Here is a 22,395-nt window from a genome sequence, read left to right as displayed (position 1 = left end):
TATATGCATTAATATACAATATTTGTTTTTCTCTTTCTGACTTACTTCACTCTGTATGACAGTCTCTAGGTCCATCTACACCTCTACAAATGACCCAATTTCGTTCCTTTTTATGTCTGAGTAATATTCCATTGTATATATGCACCACATCTTCTTTATCCATTCCTGTCGATGGACATTTAGGTTGCTTCCACGTTATGGCTACTGTAAACAGTGCTGCAGTGAACATTGGGGTGCATGTGTCTTTTTGAATTATGGTTTTCTCTGGGTATATGCCCAGTAGTTTTTGCTAATGTGGTGAATAATATTGATTTTTAAATGTTAAACAAAACTGGCATTCTTCAATAAACTCCCTTTGTCAAATGTCTTATTCTTTTTATATGTCACTGGATTCAATTAGCTAATTATTTTCTTAAGAGTTTTTGTGAGAGAAATTAACCTGTAATTTTCCTGTCTTTTGATGTCCTTAAGTTGTGGCATCAAGGTTACTTAGAAAAAGTAACAGAAAAAGAGGGAACATTTCCTAACTCATTTTCTGTTTCCTGCGTCTGTGTCTGTGGAAGAAAGGTATATTTCTTCCTTAATTGTTTAGAATAATTCACTAGCAAAACCATCTGGGCCTGGAGTTTTGTTTTTTTATAAGAAGGGTTTAATCACAAATTCAGTTTCCTTAATAAATAGAAAAGTGAATAGTCCTATATTTTTTCTTGTGTCAGTTCTAGCAAATTGTGTTTTTTAAGGAAGCTGTTTTAGTAATTTACTTTAAAATTAAAGTTATTTATATCATCTTCTTTTAACTTATTAAAAGATCTGTAGCCATGTCTCATTTTGCATTCCTGATATAAGTATATTGTAAAAATTCCTTTTAATAATCTATCATTGGATCAACTGATGAATGGATAAATAAAATGTGGTATGTCTACACAATAAAATATTATTTGGCCATAAAAAGGATGAAGTAGTGATATAAGCTACAACATCAATTACATCTTGAGAACATTAAGCTAAGTGAAAAAAGCCAGTCACAAAGGACCACATATTATATGATTCAACTTGTATGAAATGTCCAGAATAGACAAATCTATTGAGACAGAAAGTAGATTAGTAGGTAAAAGTAGATTAGTGGTAGAAAGTAGCTTAGGGCCATGGGGTTTGGGAAGAAAGTGAGAGTGACTACCAAAGGGTACAGTTTCTTTTGGGGATAACTGAAAGTTTCTAAAATTGATAGTGGTGATAGTTGCACGACCCCATGAATATATGAAAACCCATTGAATTGTATGGTATGTGAATTATATCTCAATAAAGCAATTAAAATCTATCATTGGACAGATTAGCTACTCCTTGATCTAAACTTGGTTAGATCCTCCTTCAGTTTTATTCAAAGCAACACACTGGAAACTACCCAACTTGAAAAGAATTTGTTACCCAGTCATTCATGTTTTCACCCCAATACCAATAATTCAATTATCCCCTTCTTTGGTATCCTGGAGCATTGTACAATTGACCCAGTAAGACACTTTGCCTATGCTAGTTCTCAGAAAGATTGATTTTAGGAAATATTTCATATGAAAGCATGCCTGTATACCCTTAGAAAAGTTTTTGCATACCTCCAGGGGTACAGATACCCTAGTTTGAAGACCACTTGCAGTAGGCTATACTACCTTTCAGTGTAGGTGTATGGGGGAGAAAATCGATCGCATTCCAGTAGCTACTAGCTGTGTGAGGATGTGTTCCACGCAAGACCCTTTGCAAGCCAGTTAGGAGCAACACTTGGATTGCTGCCCCAGATGCCCCAGACATGGATATGTCTACAAGGTCAACTCCAGTCCAGGATGTTTGATGGAGATATGGTGTCATTCAGACAAGCCTATGATCTGGAAGCCACAACAATGAGGAGAACAACCTAGACAAAATAGCCTTGGTTACATTTCGTGACACTGAACTCAGTGTTGCTTAGCTCTACCTGAGTCTGCCTGAAGAGTTTCTGGCAGTTACAGGGGGATTTATATAGCTGGGAAACTTGATCCTTCGCCTTTCCCCTTTTACTTTTTTGTGGGCGAATTTAATCTTTGTACCTGCTGTGTCTGCTGAGTATGATTAGCATGCTGACATCAGAGCAACAGTGTTTCTCAGCTAGCTTTATTTAGGAGCAGAAATATTCTTTACTTTGGATAAACTTAGGCACCCCCTTCAACTTCCTTATCCTCGATGTGACAGCTTTTTAATCCTTAAAAATATGTCTGTCGGGCTTCCCTGGTGGCGCAGTGGTTGAGTGTCCGCCTGCCGATGCAGGGGACGCAGGTTCGTGCCCCGGTCCGGGAAGATTCCACATGCCACGGAGTGGCTGGGCCCGTGAGCCATGGCCGCTGAGCCTGTGCGTCCGGAGCCTGTGCTCTGCAACGGGGAGAGGCCACGACAGTGAGAGGCCCGTGTACTGCAAAAAAAAAAAAAAAAAGAAAAAAAGTCTGTCGAGGGCACCTAAATATCTGCATCCAGGTGTCAGCTAGAGCTACCCTGTCCTTTAAGGTATACGTGAAATTGGCTCAACCCTCTATATTACCTCCCAATTCCATGGGTTATGTAAAGGTCAGTGCACTCCTTGCCATCTTCTGAAAATTCCTGGGAGAAGGTTCTCGTGGTCACACCTCTGACTCTGCTCCTTCTGAACCATATTAGTTTGGGATTGTCTCATTCTTTCACTCCTGCTGTCCTTTTCCCACCCACGTCAACCCAGTCATGGAATTCAGAACGTGTTCTAGTTTGGTGGTGTGAAGTGTTGAGATCCCCAAATCCTGTGTCCAGCAGACTTCAAAGAAAGTCTACTTTCAAGCAACACAGCCACCATAAAATTGAACATCAGACCTCTGTGTCCTTAAGGTTCTTCCACCGTTTCCCTACCCTGCATGGGGCTCCAGACTCCCACATGGGGCTTGGCCTTCTTCCCTCATTCTTTATACCTTTGTTCTGAGTTTCGTATGCATAGCGAAGGCCAACATCCCACTTTCTCAGGCAGAGAAACTCCTTTTTCCAGCCCTTTCCTGACTCTAGGTTATCTGTCTGCATATCTTAGGACACCAAGCTAAAGCTTTAGAATTAGTATTTATAAAGATTTGCCTCATAAGGGTAGGGATTTTTGCTTTTTTTGCTTTAATCAGGAAAAATCCCTAGGAGAACAAGGTATTGCATCTTATAGAATAACAGGATGGCAAGGAAAACTGAACCAGTCACCACTACTTATTGAATGCCTAATTTGTTCCAGGGGCTGAGCTAGGCACTAGGGCACAAAGGGAAACAAAGTCAGACACAGTTCTGCTCTTGTGAAGCTTACAGTGCTAGTGGGAAAGAGAAACATCAACTGAATATTCACAGGAACAAAATGAAAATACGAAGTGACAGGCAACAGGAATGTGGGGTGCCGGTACTGTTGAGAGTCACATGCGACCTAGTGGGGAAGTCTGGGAAGGCTTCCAGGAGCATGTGACTGCAGAGCTGTGAGCAGAAGGCCCAGCAAGGGTTAACTTGGGGAGAGGAGGAAGAGCGCTCCAGGCTGAGGGAGCAGGGTCCAGGCCCAGGGAGCAGTCCATGCCAAGACTGTGCAACAACAGGAGCCTCTGACAAAGGACTAAAGGCCCACGTGGCTAGGGCCGCACAAACGAGTGGCGCCGTTCAGTAAGGTTAGCTTGGAGGGGAGGGCAAGGCAAGAACGTTAAAATCTGCGCGCTAGGCTCAGATCTGCATTTGAAAAAAATCTCTCTGTGGTATGGAGAATGGATCGGAATGTTAAAAATTCTTGAAAGGAACTGTTAGCTGCCTGGGGCACCCATCTGGAGACACCAACTGACATAATTATTTGGAGCAGGGTCTTATCTATGTTTATGTGTTTTAATGTAACTTTTAAACTAAATGACACACACATACACACATAAGTAGTTCCAAATACCAAATAGTACTAGGGCTCTTAGGCTTATATAAAACAGTCCTCTGCCTGTCCCTCCCCACATCCCTTGCACATTTCGCTAAGGATCCTCCACTCTTATTCACCCAGTATTTACTGCCACCTGCCCCTTTTTAAAAAACATAATATGGTTAAAGTACTCTTTATTTTTTACTTCGTACTATGGAAGAAAACAATTTCTCAATCTTACCCCATGTCCCACCGCACCCCACCTTAAACTCTATTCGTATCTTGCCAAAGAGTGAACATCACCAGCGTTTCCTTTTTATTCTCCCCATAAAAAAAAAATAACTCTTGACTCATTCAGTACCTAAAAAATCCATCGGTCAGTAAGGACAGAATCAGTACATTTCACCATAAATTTATATCTTTGTGAAGACAAAAGTTACCTTCACTGTTACATCTGTCATGAACATATTTGAAGCAGGAAGGATTTTTACCCCTTTAAGAAAGAACGGTCAGATTTTAAGGTGGCATAAGAATATTCAAGGAAATCACAGTTGAATTATATGTGGTGGTTGAAAGACATAATAAAGTTATTTTCACTAGAAGGCAAAAATAATCTTTATAAGACAAATGTCTTGGAAGAGAAGTGTTAGAAAAGTCATTAATTGATGATATTCAATATCATCTGTCAATGGAGTAGTGAAACAGGCCTCTCATGCTGCTGCGGTTTGAGTTGGAAAACAAGTGGGAGATTCTTACCCAGAGTCCAAAACAGTAAGTCAGATTTGACCTTCAGAGAAATCAATCCTAAGGAAATACGCAGAGATACAAAGATTTATGCCCAGGAATATTCATGATATTATTATTTATAATAATGGAAAACAATCTCAATGCCCCAAAAGTAGGAAAACAGATAAATTATATTACCTCTATAGAATGGAATAATATAAAATCATTAAATTCATGCTTTCAAAGAACAGTTAATACTGTGAGGAAATGTTCATGTTAAATGAGAAAAACAGTTGAGGTCAACCTACATGTAAAAATATGCATGTGTGTAATATACATAGATCTATAAGCATGTTTAAATATACATAAAATATTTATATACACCTCAATTTTTCAAAGTGCATAAATAAAGACAGCTTTTTCTCCTCATGTGTTCTACCACTCATATACTTCAGAATCACCTGGGGGTGGTTTTTTAAAAATGCAGATTCTTGGGTTCCACCCCAGACCTACTGAATTAGAGTCTTTGGAATCAGAGCCCAAGGATCTCTGGCTACCTATGCACCCTGTCCACCTATGTACTACCTTGAGTTATACTGACTCACATCTCAGTTTGAGGATCACTGGACCAAGGCGGTAGCTCTCTAGATGGTGGAATTATGAGTAATCATCTTCTTTTCTTGAATCTTTAAAAAAAATTAACTACTGAGCATATGCTGCTTTTATGTTTAAAAGTTTATTAAAAGTATATTAATGAGGCATGGGTATTTGAAAACAAAGATGATTTGGGGTGTATTTGGGCAAGTCTAAATACCTTTAGAGAAACAGAAAGTGCATATTTATTTAAAGTAAGCAAGAACCTATGAATTCCTGACAATGGGAAAGTCAGTTTAAGACAAAGAAAATACTATACTCGGTGTAGATATGGAACTTATTACTTCAATAAATTGTCCAGGTAAAAATTATAAATATAATACTTTTCAGAAGTATTAAGAAACAGCATTTCTCAGTGTTCCAAGATGCTCCTTGGCAAAAGAGGATTCAGTGATCAAATACATTTGGGGAACACCACATATTCTAATCCCATCTGGAGTCACATAACCATGAACAAATTACAAGCTCTAGGAAATCCAATTTAAGATTCACTCTTAATTCTAGCTCCACAAATTCTTAGAATGTGTTCTACCATTAAGAACAAATTCTAGGCCAGAAGAGAGTCCAAGAAAGAACTCTCACCATGAACTGATACCCTACACTTAATCCAACATATCAATTCGTTCCACATCATGTTCTCTGAGGGCTTAGCCCACACATACTAATAGAGCCTGATTCTAAGGGCTTGAGCTCAAGTCAGCTCTCAAGGAACGCTCAGGAACAGCAAAATGGAGTGGTAGGCTATAAAATCAGAAACACTTGAAGGAACTGCATATTTACTGATATTTACCTATCAGTCTTCAGCACTTAAGACAGTGAGCTTGAAATTCTGTCTTATATTCATTTATGTACTCCCAACGCAGTGAATGGGGTACCACCAATCAGGCAGCTAAAAATTTTGGACAAATACAGTCATAAAATGGGCTAGGCACAGGTTCTAAACTTTAGGTCATAAATTTTGTGCATGCATGACATCAAGGCCTCATTTCATTCAATAAACATTTCTGAGTGCCTACTACGGGTGGGTATTTCCAAGAATGCAGAGGTGACTAAGATACAATCTTTATCCACAAGAGCTCCAGGCATTAGAGGTACTAGTACTAGCCATTCCCTCTTGTACAGGTTTTGGCACACCACTGGTATCTAATAAATGCTTGTTTGAATTGAGTTCAGAAGTCAAGATACACTTTAGGTCTGGTCACCTTTGGTACTTGGCAGGCCGGGAGCCTAGAGCAGGGCTGAGTCAGACCACTCTGGAGACTGCTTCAGAATGACTGAGATACTGAGTAACTAGACCCATCTTGATTATCATTACTCTAGGGATTCCAGACCCATCCAGGAGTCAATTTTTACTAGAAAAGCCCCAGGACCCAAAGGAGTTTAATAGTATACACCATGACAGTATTTCTGAATAAGTGTACAATAAACTCATAGGTTCTTGAGATGTTAATAGATAATATACGGTGAAATATGACTCAGAAAGGGGTTCAATAGAGTTGACAGGCCTCTGTACTTTAGGACTTTATGCCCTGAAGCAATGTGCTATGCTCCTTTTATACACTGTCTTATTTAATTTTTTCCCTGTCTTATTTTTCAGTGACAATTTCTCACTGTCTTATTCTTATTTTTCCCATTTTTAGAGATGAGCAGCTCAGAGAGTAAGTCATCTGCTCCAGAGCACACAGGACCATCATGAGGTAAAGAATGGGACTCTGAAATCAGGGCCTTCTGGCACCAAAGACTGGCTGGTGATCCCTGAAGCAGTGCTGTTTTGAATGTACTGATGGGAACCAGAACTCTGCCGGAGGGACACACAGCACACAGGGTTTCCCAGACTGATTTGATGAGGGAAGCCTTTTGACTGAATCAGTACTTGAGACTACCTCTCCATTAACACATTTTGAGAAATACTGTGGGAAAATGAGTCCGAGATACCCCATGAAAGACAGAAGGCAGGTGGAAGGCAACTCATGAAGAAAAGCTATTCTAGAAAGAACATTTACTAAAATTGTGCTCAAAGAATTATTTATTGGAAAGTGTAAACGCAAGTTGGACAGGTATCATTTTTTAACCTCCAGATTCATAAGCTCCAGCTCATAGCTCATTTATGACCAATAATATTGGATAAGATGTTCCAATTCCAACATATTCCCTTAGCTAGCTTTTTAGGATTTGTTGTAGAATTTGACTTACCTCGTAGTTTAGTTCAGTATGTCACTAATTTTTATAAAGTATATTCACAGTGGGAGTATAAGTTTTAACTTGCTGTGTATCTCAACAGGCCTGCAATATGCATTTTGGGACGAGATAATTCTTCACTGTTTAGGACTGACCGAACTTTGTAGGATCTAGCATCCTGGCCCCTACTGACTAAATACCAGTAGTAACCCCCCCTAGTTTTGACAAGAGACATCCCCACAATTTCAAAACTCCATCTAAGGGAGAGTATCACCTCCAACTGAGAACCACAGGTTTAATGCAAACTGGAAAGTTCAATAAAATAGTAATTGGAGGATAAACACCTAGCCTGACTCTGCACTCAGTATTCAAGCAAAGAATTCAAGACTTAACGTGCCAGCTTCAATCCTTCATATCCAATGTCTCATTACATTTCTCTCTATTCTGTTAATAACATGAACAGATTCAACACAAAATGCCAAAATACCATTTTTAGCCAGGAGGGCCAAGCCCTGCTACTGCTTTGCCAACAACAGCAATAAAGCCGGGCAGAAGCTAAGCCCAGGATTGCATGGCATATTGGCTACCCTCTGAGGCAGCAGCCACAAAACATATACACCTGAACAGTCTATCATTTTGTCAAGTGTGGACTTGAAGAAGGATTCTGGCTTTATTCTTTTTAAAGTGATCTATTATCACAAAGCTTGCTCCCTTCTCAATGCTGAGTTAGTTCAGCAGTGCAGCTCCATCCTTGTTAGGATTGTTAGGACCCAAATAATTTTAGACCAAAACGACAACGACGACGACAACAACAAACTTGACTGTTCGTTCAGTAACATATTCACAGACACACCAGAATGCATTCAGGAACACTGGCTTCATTTCTTGATTGGAATGCCAATCACCATAAAATCTTCTGCTAGAGTCACTTCTTGGAGATCTAACACTGATTCAGCTTGCTTTTTAAGCTCTACGATCCCATCTGTTTCTCCTTCTCTGGCCAAGGCAACTGGTTTGTACCTCTGACTGAAGTGAGTCAGAACGAGCCTCTTTGCTTGGCACAGCTTTGCAAATGCTGCTGCCATGTGTGGCGTGCTGTGGCCGTGTTCCTTTGCTTTGTCCATCTGGGTGTCATCCAGGGTTGCTTCATGGATCAACAGGTCTGCTTCAAAGCACAGCTTCACTCCTCCATCATCCACAACCCCAGAACAGTCACCCAAAATGCAGATTTTTCTTCCAACAATAGGCTTTTTTAAGACATCTTGGGGAGAAATTGTAACTCCATTTTCCAGAACAACAGAAATTCCATTTTTCAGCTTCCCATAGGCAGGACCTGGCGGAACACCTAATGACAGAGGCAGATAACATCACGTCATGGGAATGGCATTTATGACTTGTTAAGAGAGTCTGTTTCAACAGCACAGCAAATAGCAAGTGGAAAAGGCATCCAATTCTTTTCATAATTGTTATAAATATTTTATTACTTGTGGAAAACTGGAATATTTATACATTTTTAAAAGTTCACTGTTGGCTATTGATATTAGCAATGCCCAAGTACTTAAAACATTTCCAAGCACACGTGTCAGATGAGTTTTAAGCTCTTAAGTCCCACTAAAACCTTATTACAGTCAAGATAACAGCCTTGATTCTCTGCTGTGCATGGGAATAACATTATTTGAGAGTGCTGTATTTAATAAGCTCATCTTTGGGTAAAATTAAAGAGCCCATTTAAATGACAAGGTACCAACAAACTAACATAATAAAAAAAAAACTGTTAGAGGGGATTGTCTGGATCACAACATCAAGCAGAATTTCAGGCAGTTATAAATAATCAATCTTCTTTGTAGATAGGGGCAGTTCCATGTTTACCAAACTGGGCTTAAGTCTCATATTAATCGAGAATAACACCTGATCATCACTCTGGGCAACACATACAAACAAACAGAATGTGTTCACTAATTCCAACATAGATCATGTTTAAAGTTTCCCAATACAACAGTATTTTCACAGGTTTTTAGATAATAAAAATACCTTTGGCCTAAGGCACTTTTCCTCATTACTTAGCATTTTGTTTTAGTTGGAAAAGAAAGAAGACATTGCGTAAGTAAAGAAAAGACACACAAAAAAACCATCACCATCACCGTGTTTTCACAGGCTCTGTTGTAGCCATGCCAAGGAAGGTGGTATGCTGGAGGAATGATGTACCCGGACACTGCTTCGGGAGAGGCGCTGAAGAACTCTCACACATGATGGCCTAGCATGGAGGAGGTATGAAGCCTTTGATGGGCCCCAAGCCAATCTTTGGATGCTTGCTTCCGAGCGTGATGAACCCAGGTATGTAAAACTGGTTAAGGCAGTGTTCTAAACACCAAATTAACTTAATCAAGGTTGATTGACTAGGCAAAGTCAATAAAGAAGGAAAACCCAGAAAGCAGTTGGTTGGAGTTGCAAGGTTAAGAACTATGGCAAAAAGTCTCTGGCCAAAGATGTCATTGAAAACATATTTCAAAAACATGACATGAAAAAATAAAAGCCTAGACCTGAGACAACAGGTCCACTCCACCAACCAAGATAGTAAAAGCTGAAGATAAGACAGATCAAGAATGTGCATCTAGGGAGCTGAAGAGAGAATTCAAATAGATACTTGGTTTTCGCTCTGTATAGCATATTTTGGCCTCAAGGATTTCTCTTAATAAACAAACTTTGAGCAAAGGAAGTAAGTAGAGAAAATGTCAGTTTTAGGCCTGGGAGACAAGAAAAGAAGGTTTCTATGACGCTTCTAACTGCTCTGGTTAACAACTCGATTGACGAGAAAGGAAAAAAAACACTTACCAAGATCTTTCAGTTTCTGTGCATTGAGTTTACCTGGGCGTTTCTTCTCCACAACTGAAAATCCAAAGGAGGGTATTCGATGAAAGAGGCGAAATGCTTTCACAACAAACTGTTCATCATCAACCAGGAGGTACGAGTTTTCTTCTGAGTCTAACACGATAGTTCTTCCCTGTCCGTCTTTGGGAGGGTTGTCTGCTTTATTCACGTGTACAGATTCTTTCAGTTCTTCTGTAGGACACTGATCCACTGTAGGCACCAGCTCATGGACCACATAAGGGAAGACCAACTCCGTGTGAGAAAGTTCCATGGTTTGCCAGATAAAGTCCCGAAGCCCCGCAGGGCCATAGATTTCGATCGGCTGTTTGGTGACCATGGAGCCACTCTGCAGGCTGATTGTGCAGAGGAGGCCAGGAAGGCCAAAGAAATGGTCTCCATGAAGATGCGTGATGAAGATCTTAGTAATTCTCCCTTTTGATTGAGGCAGAGAAATAAATTTGGGAATTTTTCAGAAATAAAACTCATACAAAGCTACTTGAAACATGCATAACAACTTACATAGAAAGCAATAAAATGAATTTAGAAGTTCTACTTATCACCATAAACTTATTTCTTTATATTCTTCTACATGATTCTAGAAGCAAGAAAGACAGGTATTATTTCACTAGATGGCTTTAATAAGATATAACTTTTTTTCATAAAACATCTTCAAATTACACAGTGTTACAGTTTTAAGAGTACTTTCCTACACATCCTCTTACTGGGGGAAAAAAAAAAAAAAGGATAAAGTGTACCAAAATGATTCACATAAGTTACCAGATAGGCCACAAGTGTTAAAAACATCTGGCAGTTACACTGCCCCCTACTGCTCCCTCTGAGAACAGCAAATATGAACAGTACTTCCAGCATAAAAATGTTCCCCTGGCTCCAACGGACTGGACCAGTGCCTGAATTCAAAATTGCCTTTTAAGGACTCCACACTGGACAGAGATTAACTAACCAAGCCAGAGCCTGCCTGTCTGGGTGAGGCCGAAGAAGGAGAAAAGGGAAGGGGGATGAGGGAGGGAGAGGAAAGGAAGGAGGGAGAAGGAGGGAGGTGGAAAGGGAGTGGGGTGAAGAACCGAGGGGGAGGAAGTGGGCAATAGATGCAGAGTGCAGTTTAGAGGGTAGATCCCCCATGGTGCTATGTAAAGGCATGTGGGCCCCTCCCTTTCTCTCAATCTGAACTAATACAACAGCTTTTCCAGTGCATACTGACTTAGGTTGTAACTTGATTTAGCCATTGGTAAACTGAATTTACTCCTGGTATGTGGCAGGATGCCACATCAACATTTTTCTCAGATGCACCACAAGGCCTTTTAAAAGCAACAATCACAATTAACACATTTTTAGTATAACAGTGGCTTCCAGTCCTAGCTCATGGCCCACCCATTTCAAACATTTGATACCATAAAAGAACAGGAACAGTTTATCGATGCCATAAAAGAACAGGAATAGTTTATTGTGATGGGATTTGTCCTGTGACATCTAGGTAACAGTGTTCTCCAAGCGAGTGTTCCCAGTGTTACTACACCAAGCCAGGCCCCTGTGGCAGAGAATAGACTGGGCAGAGGCTGATCTTGAACCTTGAAAATTGCCAGGAGGCACGCTAGAAGTTTCCTCAACATGCTCCTTTTTGTTTTCTCTTTTTAGTCCTCGTTTTTGCAGTTTTTTGACTTCTGGAACCCTTTCCTTGCCCCCTTCCTGCTGTCTGGGCTGCCAACACGCCCCCAAGTGTGACCTGAGGACTCAAGAGACAAAAGAACTACAACAGTTGTTGAGTCTCACGCTGACCTCAAAACTGCCAAATCAGACTTTCTGGGCCTCTCCCTATCTACTGCAAAACACAGCCAAAACTGAACACCAAAACAATCTGTGAACTCAAAGCAAGTGAGATAAATTAAGTAAGAAAAGGTACTTCCCACAGATATCACAGTTTCAGGGAAGACAAACATTTCATTTTTCAAGAAAGTTGATTTCAGAGGGAGAAGGAATGGCAACCACAATTATCAAAGGTAAGAGGAAGCTATCAAATGAATAAAGAAAAATGCATGAGTTCCCTTTCACTTAAGATCACGAAAGTTACCAGGGAAAATGTCATCCATATAGGAGTAGAATACTAAGCATCCTCTAAGGGATAATGCAGTGATATTTAGTGCTGTAGGAAAATGTCTGCAATACATCGTTCATACGTAATATTCAGTTGAAAAAAAGCAGGTCACACCAAGTATAGTTTGATTCCATTTATGCAAAATTATACACACACACAAATACACCTACACCATTACCATATCTACATGTATAGAAAATTCACCGAAGAGAGGGGGATTTAGGCTTTTCTTATTTATATTTTTCTGCTTTGTTTGAACTTTTACAACGAGCATGTATACTTATTATAATCATTTTAAAAATTATACTTTTATAATACTTTTTGTAATCATTTTAGAGGAAAAAAAGGCTTAAGCTCACTCTTTAAAATTATGAAAAAAGTAGATATGGCAAACCTACACTTTTTAATCAGATGCTTGCATATTAGGACCAAGGAAACTTGCAAGAAGTATATCTAGAGAAACAGAAAATACTTCCTTATGAAACCCATTACCCCAGGAGGTAGTATAAGCTAAAAGGACTTCAATGACTCCAATAGCGATAGGTCCATATTGGGTTATTGAGAGAAGCCAAGATGTTTTGAGGGTGATGCATTCCAGGTTGAGACAGGGGCTTTTGAAGTGCTAGAGTGTCTCAGCTAATGTTCTAGGATTACCATATCACTCTCCTCTCTGAAGCCAGAAAATTTTTTCTTAAGTCAACAAAAATTTTGTAAACTAAAGGTTCCCTTAGATTTTATTTTATTATTATTATTTTTTGCCAAACTTTTATTTTAAAAAGCTCGAGCTTTGTGCATTGTTTAAAAATATATATAAAATAGCTGTAAAATATAAAACACTAGAGAAAGGTATTGTGGCAGATAGAGTTAAGGTGGTACATGGGTACCACCATGGCCCCTGCCTCCTGCTGTTCATATCCTTCTATAATTCCTTCCCCTTGAGTGTGGGTGGGACTGGGGACTTACTCCTAACCAGTAAAATATGGCCCAAGGATGCAATACGATTATGTCATTTACAAGACTCCATCTTGCTGGCAGACTTGCTCTGGAATCTCTCTCCCTTGCTGGCAGGAATCGAGCAAGCTACCCTGAAGCAGAAACCCCCATGACGAGGAACTATAGGAGGCCTCTAGTTGCTGCAGGCAGCCTCAGTCCTACAACCTCAAGGATTTGCTGACAACCTGAGTGAGCACTGAAAACAGATCCTTCCCCTAGTGGAGACTCTGATGAGACCGCAGCCCTGGCCAAGACCTGGATTGCAGCCTAGTGAGACCCTGAAGCAGAGAATCCAGCTAAGCCAGGCCCGAACTCCCTGACCCACAGAAACTATGAGATAATAAATGCAAATAACCCACTAAATTTATAATCTGCTATGCAGCATTACATAACTGATACAGGTACTAAATAAAAAGTGAAGACTTACCCTACACCCAAACCTCTTAACACAACAGTTACTTGTTTCTATTTTAATCACCCTGCCACCTTAACCCCTACTCTCTAAACTGTTAAATATTACAGCCTCCACTCTGGCATGTGGAGGCATGTTCTCGTGAAAGGAACCCCTGTGTGATCCAAGGGAAGTAAAGCATAATACCTGCTCTGACCTCAGGGTTTCAACATAAGACAGTATATAATCAGGGTTGAACTGTGTACACCTCAAGGCCACGTGTCCCAAGTGCGTTAGTTCCTTCTTCCAACAGCTCTTTTCCTAACTCCCAATCTTGGTCTGGGACATCATCACCTGTAACTTGTAATAATTCTTCACTTCTTCACAGACTAGGAATTTACTCAGTCACCACCTGCTGTTGGCTCTATAAGTATCTCTTTGAGTCTCTCATCTTCATCCTTATCCCTACTTCCTGCTTCAACATCTTCATCTTCTCTCTCTCTCTCAGGTGAATGCCACTGCCTTGGAACTGGTCTCCTGATGCCAATCTCTCTCTCCCAATATATGTGCCATTGGAAAACTGTCCTAAAACACAAATCAGACCATGTCATTGCTCGGCTTAATTTTTTTTTTTTTTTCGGCTTAAAATGTTTTAATGATTCTTTGTTGCCAATAGAATAACGTGCAGATACCTTAGAATACCACAGGAGTCCTCATAGTCTGCCCTTACTTACTTCCTTAAGCATTCTTATCTCTCATCTATCCAGCCAAGTACTCAAAATTCTGGATAGCTTAATATTCCCCAAACATGTCATTTCTCTCCTAGAAACTCTTGCTCACTTTGTTGTCTGTTCCTTGAAGGGCCATCCCTACTTCTCTCCGCAGAGAAACTTCTATTCGTCTCTTACAACCCAGCTCAACTGTTACCATCTCTAGGCTGCTTTCCCTGAACACACAGATACAGTTAGTGCCCCTCTCCTTAGTGCTTCAAAAGTAGTTAGAAAACACCTCCATTATTCTTACTTAGCAAATTACACCATGACTGTTTGCATGTCAGTTTTCACCACTAGACCAAGGAATCCTTGGATGATAGAACTATACTTCCTTTAGTCATCAAATGCTAGGTACTGTGATGAGTAGTAGGAATTTCAATAACTACCATTTATCAAGACCTAACAAGTGAGAGGCACTGAACTAAGTGTTGAACATCTTATTCATGCATTAACTGAACAGATATCACTGGGCATCTACTAGGTATGTAAGTGATCACTGAGTTTACTTTATTGTACAGGGAAATAAACAGTGACCACAGAAACAACTATTTAAATAACATAATTTTAGATATTGATGATGCTAAGAAGTCAATAAAAATAGCACAAAATAGTAGAATGCCTGGGGTGAGGAGAAATTACTTAACCCCAGAGGTTCAGCCTTTGAGAAGACAGCATTTGAGCTAAGATTTAACTGATGAGAAGGAGACAACCACACAGAGAAGGGATTATTGTATACAATTCTCACAACACCCCTTCTAAGTCGAGTTTTTAAGCCCATTTGAAAGGTGAGCAAAGTAAAGCTTAATTGGCTGACCTGCTCAGGTAATAAGCCGAGACACCGCTGGGACTGGAACCCTGGTCTGCCTGACTCTGGGCCAAGGCTCTGGTGAACACGGTACTCTTCAGTCTGCCTGGTGCTAAGCTCACTCTGTTCGCTATGGCTGGAATGCCCTTCTTCTCCCCAGCCCAGGGAACCCTTCCTCCTCCTTTAACAACTCACAGGTCACCTTCTCTGAGAATGACCCCAAGTGGAAAAGAACATTTCACTCCCCAGAACATCTACCACCCTTTGTATTCTCTCATGATACTTATACCTATCTCCTGGTGGAAATAAGTATGTTCCTTTGCTTGGGCAGTGTCTATTTAATATGTCTGATGCAACCCACTCCATCCTCCATGCCCTAAGCCTATAGAAATCCTTGCTCTCAACATTTACAGGAAGAATGAAAAGTAAATACATAAATAAGGAAGGAAGGAAAGAAGGAAGGGAGGGAGGGAGGGAGGGAGGAGGGAAGGAAGGAAGGGAGGGAAGAAGGAAGGGAGGAAGGAAGGAAGGGAGGAAGGAAGGAAGGGAGGAAGAAAGATGGTTTAGTGGGTGTGGCCAGATACCCCAGCGCCTTCCAAGTATTGCCAGGGCTCCAGCACTGAAATGGAGTGCAACTGTCAGGGCTGTTTCTAAGCAAAAGGCCCAAGGAGAGCCAAGAAAGTGAAGCAGAACAAGGGACAGCCTTAATGAGAGAGCTGAATGCACACTGACCTGCTTTAAGTTGGCTTTTCATAAGCTGTGTCTGGGTTCCCTCCCCACAGTCAAAGAGCCAGCACTCGCCTTCACACCGAAGGACCAGAGCAGAGGCACCCCGGGTTGGGGATGGATATGCTGCGCCTGTCCCCAGAAATGTCACATCCATAGACATCCTCCACCCTGGAACGAGAAGAGCCCTTAGGGATTATTACACATCGCTGCTCAAAATCACCAAAAACAGGTTCTTGTGAGTTTTACTATTACCTATGTTTTGGTTATTAAGAATAGCTTGGATTCCTGTTCTCTAATAGTTTTCCACAGAAATCCGAAGAAAGATTTTAGTAACTCTTAATCAGTTAAAACCACAAATTACCAAACCTTGTATGACTGCTCACACAAACAAAAATAAATGTTGAAAAAGCCAAACCCAGTCAATTAATAACTATAATTGAATTCCAACTATATGACATTCCGGAAAAGGCAAAACTACGGGAATGGTAAAAACACAGTGGTTTGACTCTACAAGGTGGGTACTATATCATCATCCCCATTTTATTTTATTTAATTAATTTATTTATTTTTGCGGTACGCGGGCCTCTCACTGTTGTGGCCTCTCCCGCTGCGGAGCACAGGCTCCCGATGCGCAGGCCCAGCGGCCGTGGCTCACGGGCCCAGCCGCTCCACGGCATGTGGGATCTTCCCAGACCAGGGCACGAACCCATGTCCTCTGCATCGGCAGGCGGACTCTCAACCACTGCACCACCAGGGAAGCCCCATCATCCCCATTTTAGAGATGGGGAGGCTGAGGCACAGAGAGGTAGTGACTTGCCTAGGGTCCCACGGCTAGTAAGTGGCAGAGCTAGGATTGAGACGCCAGGACACTAGCTCCAGGGCAACTCTATCATGTCACCTTCTGTCTTAAGCATTCCTTATGTTGTAGCTTTATTATCCATAACAAAGGTCCAGGCGACACCTTAGTTTCAGATGTCTAGCCTCTAGAATTGTGCAAGAATAAATTTCTGTTGTTAAAAAAAAAAGGACAGTGGTTTGGGGGAAGGGAGGGAGGGATGAATAGGTGGAGCACACGGGATTTTTAGGACATGGGATTTAGCACATGGGATTTTTTAGCAAAACTATTCTGTATGATACAGTAAAGACAGACACACGTCATTGTACATTGGTCAAAACCCATAGAATATACAACACAAAGAGTGAATGAACCCTAATGTAAACTTTAGTTAATAATAATGTATCAGGGAACCGGACCCCACATGCATGCCACAACTAAGAGTTCATATGCCACAACTAAGGAGCCCACGAGCTGCAACTAAGGAGCCTGCCTGCCGCAACTTAGACCCAGTGCAACCAAATAAATAAATAAAGTAAATATTTAAAAAAATAATGTATCAATATTGGCTCATCACTACCACACTAATGTAAGATGTTAATATTAGTGGAAATTGGGGGAAGGAGTGGGTATATAAGAACTCTGTACTTTCTGCTTATTAATTTTTTAAAAAAGTCTTTCTAATAAATAAACAACTCTAGTGAGATTCTGGGCAAGAGCTGGAATTTAATTATGCTCACTAAGTGATATCTCTGGTGCCCGTGGTGAGCAGCCCTTTCTCTGAAACATCATAAGCCACAGCAACGCTCTACAACACTCTACAGTAATGCTAATATCACACAGTAATGCTGAGTGAATGACTCACTCCCATAATAATAGAGTCCATGAGGGGTTAGCGCCTGGGCTTCTAATCTTATAAGTGATCAGCAATAACCTGTTGAGTGTAGATTTCTGCCAACTCCTGAGATCTCTTTTTCCTTTTACTACTTTTGGGCACATCTATCTCTCATATACTTCTGTGATAGGAGATATGCATCAAATAAAATAAGCACAAACTCAAACTTATATATCAATATAACCAATTATAGAGCATCCACATTGATGGCAGGGAAGAAAACAAACATATTAAGTTTAAGAAAAACTACTAAAACAAGAAAATTTGGCAGCAAGCTGGATAAATATATCATCTATAGGGGGAAAAAAATCTATCAAAAACTTTTCTCAGTCCTAGCAATAACCAGATAAAAATAAAAATGAGGAATAAACCCCTCACTCACAAGAGAAAACTAAGTCTTATAAAATAACTAGAAAGTTAATAGGAAAGGAATAGACCCTAAAAGACCCCAAAAGAGATACACATTAGCTTCCCTGATAGGAAGATTTACTATCACAGAAATGTCTATCTTTTCATAATTAACGTATATATATTTAATGTAAATTCTATCAGATTTCCAGTGGGATTTATCTTGGAACAAAAGCAACCCAAAGATCACATGGAAGAAAAAATACATGTCTGAGAATGGGCAAGAAAAGTACACAAAGCATTGAGTAGTGACTTAACTTTTCTAGATATTAACACTTACTACATTAATCAGGCATAAAGCAAACAGAATAATATTGGCACAAAAATAGAGGTGACAGAGAAGGGACAGTCCAGAAATAAACCCAGGTACGTACAGAAATCAATATACAACAAAAGTATAAAAAGGGTGGCTTTTTTAATGAACAACACTGACATAATTGGCTACTTCTGCAGAAGAAAGTAAAGCAAGATTCTTATTTTGCATTGTATATAAAAATACATTCCATATGGTTTAGAAATATAAATGTGAAAGGTCCAAAAAAATATGTTCAAAAAATTAGGAAAATATGTATATAACTTTGGGGATGAGAAAACCCTTACTGACAAGACATGAAACCCAGAAATTTTTTAAAACGACATTTTTACTACATAAAAACTTTCATATATCAAGATTCTTAAAGTCAAAGGACCAAAAAAACACCTGGAGAAAACTGTACTGTATGATAAAGGGTTAATGCCCCTAAGAAATGGTCCAAGTAAATGCATTAACAGGAACAAAAAAACTGATAAAATAGAAAAATAAGCAATGAATATACACAGGAAGTTCATAGCAGAAATCCAAACGGCCAATAAGCATGAAAAGTGCTCAGTCACCCAGTAGTTAGAAGAAATGCAAATTAAAGGAAAAGAGACATTATTTTCCACACATCAGGTGGCAAATATTAATGCTATCCAGTGCTAACCAAGACAAGGGAAAATGGGTACCTGCATTTTACTAGTGGTGTTAGTATGAATTGCTATTATGTTCTGGGAGAGTAATCTGGCAATATATATTACCAATAATAATGATGCTGCTAATAGCAATATACTTTAACCCAGCAATCCCATTTTTGGAAATCGACCTTACAGAAATAAAGGATCTGTGTACAATGATGTTTATTGTGCTACTTTTAAGGTGGCTAAAATTTGGAAACCATCGGAATATATATATACATATATATATATGTATATATATATATATATATCTCAATAGGGAAACAACTGAATATTTTATTGTATATTCATATCATGAACTATTTATTCTACAGTTCAGTCAGGTCTGTAACTCTTGTCCTGAAGGGATGACAGTGAGAAAAGTTACAGATGGCTATGGCATAATCTCATTTTTATAACAATGCCCAAACCCCTACATTATACAAGACAGTCTGGTGAGGAAGAATATACACCATATTGCTAATATTGGTTATCTCACAGGTGATTAAAATGATGGTGGTGATAGTGGAGATTATTAACTTTTCTTTTAAATCTTTGAATTGTTTTTGGTTGCAATAAGCAGCATTTCATTTATTTATTTGATTTGAATTTATTTTATATTTAATTTACTTAATATTGATGATTTTTAAGAAATGTGTCATAATGCTGAACATGCTCTTCTAACTACGTATCACCTGATCTCCCTTTCCATTTGGGGATACAGTCACCTCACACAGCGGGTGGGTGGTACATCTCTCCACCCCCCACACAAGCCTTGAGGTTATTGCTAGTGTCCTTTCCATGTGTCACTCCACATTTTCACTTCCAAGATCAAGACTTCCTCTGATAATATTTGCAGAGGATTTCTTATTGGATTGCAGTTTGCAAGAGGCGGAAGAATATGCAGAATGTAGAAAGTTGAAAATTTAAAGTAATAAATGCAGAAAGTATAATAGAATATAATCACTTGGCATGTGTAACAAATAATAGATCTAAGCCAGTGGTACAGAACCCTGGAGAGTATGAGAGTATTAGAATCACCTAGAGAGCTTTTAAAACGTATCAATGATTGGGCTCCATCCCAGAACAATTAAACAGGAAATTCTGCAAAAGACGTGTGTTTTAGAATTAAAAAAAAAAAAATTCTTCCCCTGTGATTCTAACATGCAGTCAGTTTTGAGAACCACTTAGTGAAAGGCTAATGGAGAACTATAATGGATGGATCGGGCTGACGTGAGCTCACTAGTCAACCAGTCAATCTTTTTTAAAAAAAAACTTTTGTTATGAAAAATTTCAAACACAGATTAATATAGTGCACTGTCACATACCCATCACCGAGCTTCAACAATCATCAACTCACGGTCAATCCTGTCATCTTTATCCCTCACCCATCGTCTAAGAATACTTGACAAGTGGTATTATTGGGTACTTCCATCAGGGAGCACATACTGTCTGGCTGTCTCTCTTTTTCTGACATTAACAGCCACTAATGATCATTTCCAGGACCAATTATTTCATTAGGGGTTGCCAAGCTGATATTCTCTCATTCCTTCCGTAGTTATTAGCTGTCATCCTTCAGTAATTCCCTGATCAATTAGTTAGTCACCCTGCAATACAATTTGTACGGAAAAGGTCCAGTGATCAATCTTGACACCACAAAGAGAGACAAGACCTACTCCAACTCCTGATGCGATGTAATATGAAGTACACAGTAATTTAGGAGGTTTTCTTGCCAAAAAGTATAACCTGCATCTGGAAAAGGCTGTTATCTAAATACCAGTTTATTAAAGGACACCACAGGGACAGAAAAAGCAAAATTCAGTATGTAAGAAACATTACAGGACAAATGACTTGGTTTCTTCAACAAATGAAATACAAGGAAAAACAATAATAAAGAGGGAGGAGATGAAGAGATATGAGCCGTCAACCAAGTGTAGCATGTGTAGCTTGTTTGACTCCTGATTTGGACAATGGGAGGAAAAAAAAGAGACAACAGGGGATAAACTTTCACTGGATAGATGGTAACATGAAATTCTTATGAGATTGATGATGGTTTTATATTTAAGGAGTTACTGTGTTCTATAAACATAAACAAGTATTTAATGGATGAAACGGTACATTTAGATTTACTTTAAAATAATCCAGTGGGGGTGAAGGTACCAGATGAAACTGACTGTGAGTTGGTACATTCAGTACATGATTCTATTTTTGTATATACTTGAAAGTTTCCATAATAAAAAGTTGAAAAACAAGCCAAACAACTCTTCCACTAGCTCGGAAGTAATCAGACGTTAATTTATTTAATCAGTGGTGCATGTTTTGTGACATGCACCATTCTAAGCACTAGGAAATAAGTGACCAAACCAGATTTTGATCCCTGTCTTTTTGGACAAAAAAAAAACAAACAAAAAAACCCAGCCGCTTGCTTTTTCATGACTATGAACCACTTTGGAGGAAGTGCACATTCTGGGCGAGAACACAGCACACGATCGATCGCAGAACTGTCACTTGACACTCTGGGCCAGTGGTTCTCAGTCCCGGCTCCATATCACGAACACCTGGTGATTCTGGGGCCTCAGCACTTGGAAGGCTTCCCAGAAGATTCTAAAGTCTGCCGGGTTCAGAACGAGTTTCTAGGCAGGCAGTGCCAACCCTGCCATCACCCAGTGGTGCAGGTAGGGCAGATACTGCCAGCCTCCATTTTAGAGATGAAAAAAGCGTGACCCGCGAGATAGAGTGAGCGGCCAAGGCCGAGCCAGGGCCAGAGGCCAGGTCTCCAACCGTTGGCCAGCCAAGCCTCTCCTCCAATTCAGCATCAGTGTAGCAAAATGAGGGGTGGGCGTCGGCAGGAGCGCCGGGCAACTGAGGCCCCCGTCTGGGGGTCGGGGTGGACAAGGCGCGTACGCGTCCCCGGCGCTCCCGGGCCTGGGTCCTCTGCTCCGGTCCCGGCCCGCGAGTCCGCAGGAAGCGCGCCCTCAGCCCGCTCGGCGGGCGCGTGGGGTGCCTCAGCGGCGCAGACCCTGGCCCGCCCCCCCTCCGGCGCGCCCTGCCCCACTCACCCACTCCCCGAGACCCGCGGCAAGAGCCGAGGGAGGCGCAGGCCCGCAGCGAGGCCCAGCCGTCCACAGGGACACGACGCGCGCGGGCGGAAGTG

At 40.3% G+C, this 22,395-nt stretch overlaps 1 protein-coding gene across 2 annotated transcripts; it reads right to left on the bottom strand.

Moving 5' to 3' along the window:
• Window positions 1–52: 52 nt before the first annotated feature.
• ELAC1 (elaC ribonuclease Z 1) lies at window positions 53–22,395 on the bottom strand. Of its 2 annotated transcripts, none has more exons than XM_060310267.2 (5): window positions 22,301–22,395; window positions 16,135–16,299; window positions 10,295–10,762; window positions 8,316–8,807; window positions 53–2,434 (listed from the first exon to the last, which is right to left on the bottom strand). In XM_060310267.2, the coding sequence occupies exons 2-4, from the start codon at window positions 16,289–16,291 to the stop codon at window positions 8,341–8,343; spliced, it is 1,092 nt and encodes a 363-aa protein (XP_060166250.1). In that variant the 5' UTR covers window positions 16,292–16,299; window positions 22,301–22,395; the 3' UTR covers window positions 53–2,434; window positions 8,316–8,340. The 2 variants fall into 2 exon arrangements, with proteins under 2 accessions (XP_060166250.1, XP_060166251.1); XM_060310268.1 differs by lacking the exon at window positions 53–2,434 and adding an exon at window positions 2,455–4,708.

The sequence above is a fragment of the Globicephala melas genome, chromosome 13 (assembly GCF_963455315.2).
Source record: "Globicephala melas chromosome 13, mGloMel1.2, whole genome shotgun sequence".
Classification (NCBI taxonomy): domain Eukaryota; kingdom Metazoa; phylum Chordata; class Mammalia; order Artiodactyla; family Delphinidae; genus Globicephala; species Globicephala melas.
Note: the sequence above shows the minus strand (reverse complement) of the source record. Positions and strands in the feature narration are given on the sequence as shown.